The sequence below is a fragment of the Cryptomeria japonica genome, chromosome 7, assembly GCF_030272615.1.
Source record: "Cryptomeria japonica chromosome 7, Sugi_1.0, whole genome shotgun sequence".
In the NCBI taxonomy this organism is placed as follows: domain Eukaryota; kingdom Viridiplantae; phylum Streptophyta; class Pinopsida; order Cupressales; family Cupressaceae; genus Cryptomeria; species Cryptomeria japonica.
In genome coordinates, this window is record NC_081411.1 from 186367950 (window position 1) to 186376578 (window position 8629).

The 8629-nt window shown below is 35.6% G+C and overlaps 1 protein-coding gene across 2 annotated transcripts; it reads right to left on the bottom strand.

Annotated features, from left to right (window-relative positions):
- Positions 1-491: 491 nt before the first annotated feature.
- LOC131056379 (sm-like protein LSM8) lies at positions 492-4919 on the bottom strand. Of its 2 annotated transcripts, none has more exons than XM_057990741.2 (7): positions 4680-4919; positions 2370-2524; positions 2208-2248; positions 2011-2085; positions 1523-1575; positions 1214-1306; positions 492-1037 (listed from the first exon to the last, which is right to left on the bottom strand). In XM_057990741.2, the coding sequence occupies exons 2-6, from the start codon at positions 2401-2403 to the stop codon at positions 1219-1221; spliced, it is 291 nt and encodes a 96-aa protein (XP_057846724.1). In that variant the 5' UTR covers positions 2404-2524; positions 4680-4919; the 3' UTR covers positions 492-1037; positions 1214-1218. The 2 variants fall into 2 exon arrangements, with proteins under 2 accessions (XP_057846724.1, XP_057846723.1); XM_057990740.2 differs by having other exon boundaries at positions 1214-1309; positions 4680-4911.
- Positions 4920-8629: the final 3710 nt, after the last annotated feature.

An 8629-nucleotide genomic window follows, 5' to 3' on the forward strand; every position in this document is an offset into this window, starting at 1 on the left:
TGTAAACAGCACATAGTAAATAAACATTATATTCAGGTTTTCAAAACTGACGTGTACAAAGGAGCAGTACTAATTACAAAAACAATTATTGCTTCATACAAGAATGCTTGTTGAAATATAAAACATAGACAAGAGTAGAACACTGGAAGATAAATACAGTGATGCCTTGTTTAAAATAGATACCTCATAAGACAACCATAAAATATCTCAAAATGCCATAACATGAACTACAGGGAATTATGAACATATATAGTTACTACAGACAATTATCAGCATATAAAACTATATGTTTTATGGTTAAGGAAAATGCATTTATGATCAATAGATTTTGCAAGTTAGGAACACAAGAATAATGGCCTTCAGCAAGACCACCTATCATGGCAGTCACATAATTAGAGTGGAAATTCAAACGGGATCACAGAAATATCTTTACATGAGAATTAACAGAATCATGCTATATTAGCACTCCCAAGGGCTAGGAACACAAAATATAAATTAACATCAGTATAACAACACTCATTAAAAAGAGTTGCAGTTTCACTACATATTTGTTTCTCTATATAGACTTTAAATCCAAGATTGAAAATAAAGTGTCATCTTTTGTGAATAACTCCAATATGGATGACCCGTGTGCATCGGTCAACCTTTTTTCTGTAAGAGGTTAAATCTTCTGTCTATAGGATTTTTTGTATAAATAGTATTGACCTACTAAACAATTGCATTTTGAGACTACTCTTCAACTACTGGCAAAAAATAGATATTAAAAAAGTATAGATCCTAGAACTTGTTGATATAGTAATCAAATAGTCTGACGGAAACAATATAAACCAGACGCTACTCCATATGCATCGAGGTGGAAAGTAGTCAGCCTTTTGAAATTACCATTGTACAAGAATGCCACTGATAGCATACATTTGAGCTTCAACAATTGCTGTAGTAAACCATATCACTGTAATTCATGAGCTTGAATTCATGAACTGATTCCCTGTTTCCAATCGCTGATGACATAACAAATGAATAATACATCACGATCCCACCTGTACCATGTACCACACAAGAGGAGTAGCATATATCCAAAAGAGTTCAATCAGTATTTGAAAAACCCCAATGATACATAATGTGAATCTAAAGTGACTAGAAAAAGAATTGATCAACAAACACTTCACTTATTTGCCAAGGTGTGTGCCTTTAGAATAAATATGTAAACACAAACCTTAATTAGTGAGCAACAGGCTTTAGTGGATGTGCTCTGAGTTTGGATAAGTCGAGGTTTGAATCGAGCTCTTCATCTAACTCTCCAACAACGCTACTGGACACAAACACAATGCTTAATCTTAATTACAGAATGGCAAAGAAAGGATGAAATTACTCTAGCAAGAAGGAAGTTTCCAGCCTGCACTGGATGCAAATTGGGCACATGTCACAGACTACACCAATGGGAACACTCTAGCTGCCACCAAATGTGAAACCAATACAAAATTGGTAAGACATCTACTCTAACAAATGGGTTGAAGTGGCATACATATTATCTCCTCGGATGATATACAATCCCAAGACAAGTTGCTCTACCCCTGCCTGCCCAAGAAGACCAGTGAAAACCAATAAAACCATTCAGCACAGAATCTAAGTTGCTGATTTTAAAAACTAAAGTTTTGACAGAGGCATCTTTAGCTTTACTTAACCATGTGAAAGAAATAAAGGGAATTAGCATGCGCAAGTAGCAAAGTAACCAAGTAAATTCTGGCTATCTTCACACAGCCAATCAAAGACACATTTTATTTGACCTGATAAATTTAACAGTCTCCATGTCGATTTTATCACCATGAAACAGACCCCAACCTTACCTAGCTCAATACAGTATTTTTCAAACAATTTAAATGCAAAGAGACCCCAACGTCTCTCTCTTGGGTTCATTCAAATGGTCCAGATCTAAAAAACTTGAACCAGGCTTAAATTTACTAAAAATAAATTAGGAGGATGCTAACATATATACAACAAGGAGCAGCTTACTGTAGTGGAGTAAACTCGTTCATGGGATTCATCAAGAATAAGATTTGTGGCCTGATCAAAGCCCCTCAAAATACCCTGCAAATAAAATAATTTCAATTCTCAACAATAAATACAAAACAGATATTTGAATGATTGAATCATCTTCTCAACAAAAGAGCCCAAACAGAGGAAACTCCAGAAAGCATACACATACATACCACTATGTTACGTCCATCGTTCGTAATGACAGAGATGGCCTCTGAAAACATCAAGAGACACCCAAGGACAGATTAAAATTTTAAAAAGTTAAAATGTAAACCTCAAATGGAAACAGTAGATTTTCACTCTCTACTATTAAAAAATGGGTAAAAAACACATACGGTCCATCATGGAATCCAATCCTGCGATTGACATTGCTGTGGGGATATAGTTTGGCAATACCGACAAAGGAGGGTACACGTTTAAAGAAGACAAGGAGGAATATGAGAGGAGAAAAAAAATGTATATGAATCCTTAATTCCTTCAGATTTTCCACCTGAAAAATGAGCAGTTGCAGTTACAGCATAATTAGACTCCTATAAAGATAGGAATTACAAATGAAATAATGAGTCAAAATGTCCAATAGTATTTTGACCAGCCATTCCAAATCACAACTGTTAAAATTAACATCATATTTTGGACTGGTAATATGACAGATCAAAACCAACAATGGTAACCCGAAAAACAGTCAGTCAAGCTCACATTTTTAAAAAAAGCCTTTACAAGGGCCCTTTAACTACTCGCCAGTACTACTGAACTTGGTACATTATGATCAAATGGCATCTCAGGATGATTTGGCATTTAAACTAAGTCACCTTACCACACTATTATAAAGTTGTAAATACATCCTGATCATTTGTTAAGCTAAAGTTCATATGAAAGTTCCTAAATGTCACAGGAAGATCAAGAAACACAACCATTTCAATAACTTAGATGTTACTGATGCACTATAAACTAAATCTTTTCCAAGCATGCCATTGGAATTATCAGATATCTTAACCTTGGTATGTTGTGGAAGCAATAAACTTTTAAATATTCAATTACACTAACATCCATTTCAAATCAAGATTAACAACTTAAATTATTCTGAATCGCAAGAGTATTCCATTATGATTCCTCTTTTTAAATTATTCTGAATCGCTAGAGTATTCCATTATGATTCCTCTTTTTTCTCTCTTAGAAATTAACCTTATACAAGAACACATTATTTTTCTTATACATACCCACAATTATTGACTTTCAAAGATAAGATGAACCTCTAAACTGTGTTGCAAATGTATCAACCACAATACTTGAAAAAATTATAAATAAAGTAATTAAATTCTAGAAAAATATTCTACCAAACCTACATAACAAGATCTATTGAAAAAAGTGAATTAAGGCTCGTGGTCCAATGGACAGTACATGAAGCAATTTTATGTGCAGAACAATAACAACATTAATAAAAATTAAATTATCTCAAGTTGCTGCAAACTCTGAGTTCCACACCACTAGCTGGATTTGAAATTACTCTTCTTAAGCAATCACTACGACACATTTTTTTATTTTTAAATTATGATATTTGCAGTTTTGAAATTCGACAAGTTGCATGGAATGAAAGAGCCATGAGATAAAATACTGGATAGACATAGCAAGGATTAAAATTTACTCATAATACTATTTACCAAGCTGACCTTTATAGCTTAAAAATCAACTAGGGATTGGATCCTAAATAACAAGGGAAGACCAAAAAATGCATTAAACAGCAGACCAAAAAATGCATTTAAACAGCAAACCAAAAAAAATCAGAAAGCATATCCCTGCAACCTGACATCAAATAGAAGAAAAACTAGTACGCATCAATCCTTCTTTCAGGAAAAAAAATGTAATTTAAAATCTCACTTTAATTTCTCTTTCTAAACCCAATCTGCAAGCTGCTCAAGCATGCATACTTATCACTGAAAAGAAATCAAATAAACTTGGATGTATCTATAAAATATGGGCCAAACAAAAACTCCAAATTTTAATCCACTCCAATAGGAATACTGTTACAATTGCAGAAAATAGCAAATACAATTTCTCCAACGCAGAGCAAAAATAATCATGTTAATCTCTTCTCAAATAGAACCTTCAATAATATGAGTAGAAAAGAAACATTGCAGAAAACTGTTTAAAAAGCTTTTTCAACTCCTCTGATAAAAATCAAGCCAAAAAAACTCAAACCCCTATATCAAACAAGAGTCAGAAAATTCTCATCAAAATAAGCTCAAGAACAAGGAAAGCAAAACAAACAAAAATTTAAAATAACTAATTTATTTCAGAATTCAAAATATATTTATGTGAAGAAAAAAACCAGAGATCTGAGACTTGATATTAAAATTAAGCATATATGTAAACATCCATAGATTAAACCACAGAACCAATGCCTTCATTTAACAGAAAAAAACAAAATTGTTTTAGCATGACATAAAACACACCAAAAAAATATCCAGCCGTCTACAGATTAATAGGTTCGCTTCCTCTTTCTTCCCAATTATCCCCCTTCCCACAACCAAAAGAATGACACTCAAAACCTACTAAAATACAAGATGCATAAAACATTTCGCGTAAACGATTTGCAATAGCCTTTCTAGTTACCAAGCTACGACCAGATAACTTCACAAGTGACTTGCCTCAAGATTCTGCACAAATTGTGTCGTGCTGTGAACGATATCTATGAGACAAAATGGGCAAGAGTTGCAGGGAAAATGTTACAAAGCCCTCCCGGAACGACGAAGAAAACCAATCTCACTATAGCTTCCCCTTCAATCTATTCACAAGAAACGAAAAGATCTAAAAATATCGGGGTGTTACAGCTAGATTCTTGAGCTCGAGACAAGGCTTTTGTAGTCATATAACTTAATATTGTTTGCGAGCTAAAAATTGTTTTAGGGCATGAGGCTAGGTATGGGTCACCATCAAGAGAAAACTTTATTGTCACGAGATTTATTTGTGAAAATCATTTATATCAGGTATTCATTTGTATGGATGGCAGGTTGGATATAAAATTATATCTATGTGAGTAGGTTAGAGTATGCATGATTTATCAAATTTATATATAAATTAATATTTAAAATATGATAACAAAATAGTATATAAAAAAGATTGTGCAAGTAAGCAACAAATGGTGCAATGGTGCAAGTAAGCAACAAATGGCGCAAAAGGTAGAATTTTGCAATGAGAGACAAAGGCAAAGAAAAAGAAGGGAAACCAAGTGAGCAAGTCTCAATCGACGAATGGGACAACAAGGTTGTCCTCCCCCACTTTGCGGCAGGAGCCATTGTTATTCCTCTTGGTAGCAGGTATAAAGATCATGTCCAATAAGCAACACATATGGCAAGACAAAAGAGAAACAAATGGAATGTAGGGAAAAGGTTTAGACAAAAGAAACCTAGAGAGCAAGGTAAAGGAAATCACCACTCCAACCCTAAAAATAAAAAAAATTGTTGTTATGGGTATGTGCACCAAGTTGTGGGTACCAAAAGGGGGTCTTAAGATGCCACTTTTATTCTGAAAACAGCAAAGTATGAACTTCAACGACAAATTGAACATAGTTACACTCCAAATTAGAAGATGCAACAAGAACAAGAGTTAGAGTGCTTCGAGTCTACTTTTTAAACTACTAATTTTTTTTGAAAATGGTGGAGATTAAGGACTTCAAAAAGGAGGCCACAAAAAGTAGTCATCTAGGTCTCTCACCTATCTGTATGTCCCCTCTATAGTTCTCTCTCTCCTTCTCTCCCTCTCTCTCCCTCCTTCTTAACCTTGTCCCTTTACGAACTCCCTCCTCTTCTCTTCCTCCCCTTACCTCTTTATCTCCTTCTTCCATAGGTCTCTCACTACCTCCATGTCTACCTCTACATCCATCCCCTCTTACTCCTCTCTTTTTTCTTTTGTCTCTCCTCTTCTATCTCCCTCCCCTCTCTAGGTATATCCATCCCTTTCTTCTCTCCCTCTCTATCTCCCCATCCATACATACCCCCATATATATCTCGCTCCCCCCATTTTGTTATTCTCTCTTCCTCTTGTATCCTCTCTCTCTACATTCTAGGTCATCAAGTCTCTCTCCCCTCTCTACATTTCTTACTTCCTTCTTTTCCACCTATCTACCTCTGCATCATGTCTCATTACTCACCTCTCTCTCTCCCCCCTCTATCTATCTCAATCCTCTCTTCTGTCATCTAGGTCTCTCATCTCTCCTTCCCTATATAGTTCTCTCACCTATCTATTTGTCCCCTCTCTAGTTCTCTCCCTCTCTCTTCTCCTCTATCTCCCTCCCCTTTTACCCCTATTTATTTTTTAACTCTCTCCCCCGACATTTCTATCTTTTCCTCCCCTCCCCCCTATATATATATATAAATATATATATATATAAATATATATATATATATATATATATATATTTATATATATATATATATATATATATATATATATATATATATATATATATATATATTGTAATGGGTTGAAAAGGTGATGAGAGGATATCTAGTGGAAAACTTTACCCTCCTCAAGAAAGGAGTGAAAGTTTCACAAAGCATTCCCTTCAACTTCTCACACACATTACATTTAAAAGAGGGGTGGTTGAATTCACTAGATCCAATCTCAATGGAAAGAGATTGAATGCTAAATGAATTAACAATAAAGTTAGAAAATAAAGTAACCCTCTTTTAAAATGGACAAGTTGAATTAAGCAATTTGAGACTAAGTATGAAGATGACAAAGAAACGATTATATCTTGAGATAGAGATGTGGGATGAATTTGTACACCTGGAATTAGCAGTAAAATGTTGAGACGAAGCTCCCCTGCAAATTTGAGCAAAATTTGTTGGGACTGGGTTGAAAGTATACTTGGTCCTCTGAAAAATCTACGCACCAAAAAGGGTTTTTCCATCTTCGAAAATGAAGCCTAAACCTACAATTACAGTTGTGCACCTACAACCTACACACATAAAAGGGAGGAAATGTTGTTGGGATTGGGGGTTTGCCTTCAAGTCAAACCCCGGTTTGGAATTAACCAAATGATGAAAAATACTTGCAAGTAAATGAAAGGAAATGTTTGAAGTAGAATTAACCTCAAGAGAGGATGCAATTGAAATTTAGATAGAGTTAATTGAAAGAATATATGAAATTGAATGTTTTGAATGGTTATAGGGATCTCCTCTTCAATGGTTGAATTCTTGACTTGAATGCAACACCTAGCCTTGAAAGGGGACTTGAAATTCTCAATGCTTGAAAGGATGCTTGAATGCTTGATGACAAAGTCACTTTGTAATTTCACCTTATGATCGTTTATGCTTGATTTCGATTCTTGAACTTATGCAAATAGGAGGGGAATGCTCCTTATATACTTGCCAATTAGGGGTTTTTAACTGATTTTATGGCTTAGGCCGACATAGGAAAACTCCTTCCCGCTCATGATTGACAAGCCCAATATACAATTTGAATGAAGGAGGCCCAAAATAGGGTAGGCACAAGGGCACCACACCCCTGTCTTGCCCTAATTCGGGACAAGAAGTGAGAGAAGGCAATGCGGGGTGCAAGAAAATGCAAGTTTCAGGTGGTATGAGCATGTTTCAAGTCTCCAGTTTGGATTAGGGATTCATCTGCCAATGTGAAGACCCAAATGCGGTCATGCTACATTTGGCCCCCACTTTAGTGGGAGTATAAGTGTATGCCAATACTACCGGTAAAGTACAATAAAACAAGATTGAAAGACTTTCACCGCATCAAGGAGGCAAAATACATCGAGCCCCCAGTGGATTGAGGATCTTAGAACTTTGATTGACATAATAAAATGGAAGATCAAGAGGGAGGAACCATGATTGCAAGTAGTAAGGTTCCCCTTACTATGAGTCATGAAAAGCAAGGATACCAAAAATTACAAAGCAAAGCCAAGTTCACTAAGTAACTTTAAGTATTGAGAAGGAAAATATGAGCGAAGTGTATGCCCCATGTTAAAGTGATCATGCACGCCTTACCAAGAGAGATTGATACACCCGAGAGAGAGAGAGAGAGAGAGAGAGAGAGAGAGAGAGAGAGAGAGAGAGAGAGAGAGCATGTTATCGCAAGGATTTAGCCCCCAATCAAGGAATAAACCCAAGGATAATGAACACAAAACACAAAGCATGAGTTGTTTTCACTTTCCTTGGGGTCAGTATGCTATATAATAACTCATGTATATCATGTATATATATGCATAGGATAGTCATCATTCCCCAAAGAAAGGAAACTACCTTGGAAGAAAGGGAACACATGTGTCTTTTGAGTCAACATGAAATAGACAAAGAGATCTCAATGCTTTGCATCATCCTCAAGTAGACATTACTAGGGAAAATAGAAGAACAAGGACACGCATAGAAGAATGGTCATGAAAGAGAAAGAAAAGAGAGAGAGAGGTAGACGATCTACAGAGCTAACGTAGCTAGTATAGCATGACATCCACCTCTTGATCTTGTTGATCACTATTTCAGGAAGGCAGGAAACACGCCAGAGGAGCGACACCAAGCACGACAAATGGAGCTATCACAAGATCCAAACAAGGACTATGCTCATGTGGTAAGTCACTTTGTTCGTTTCT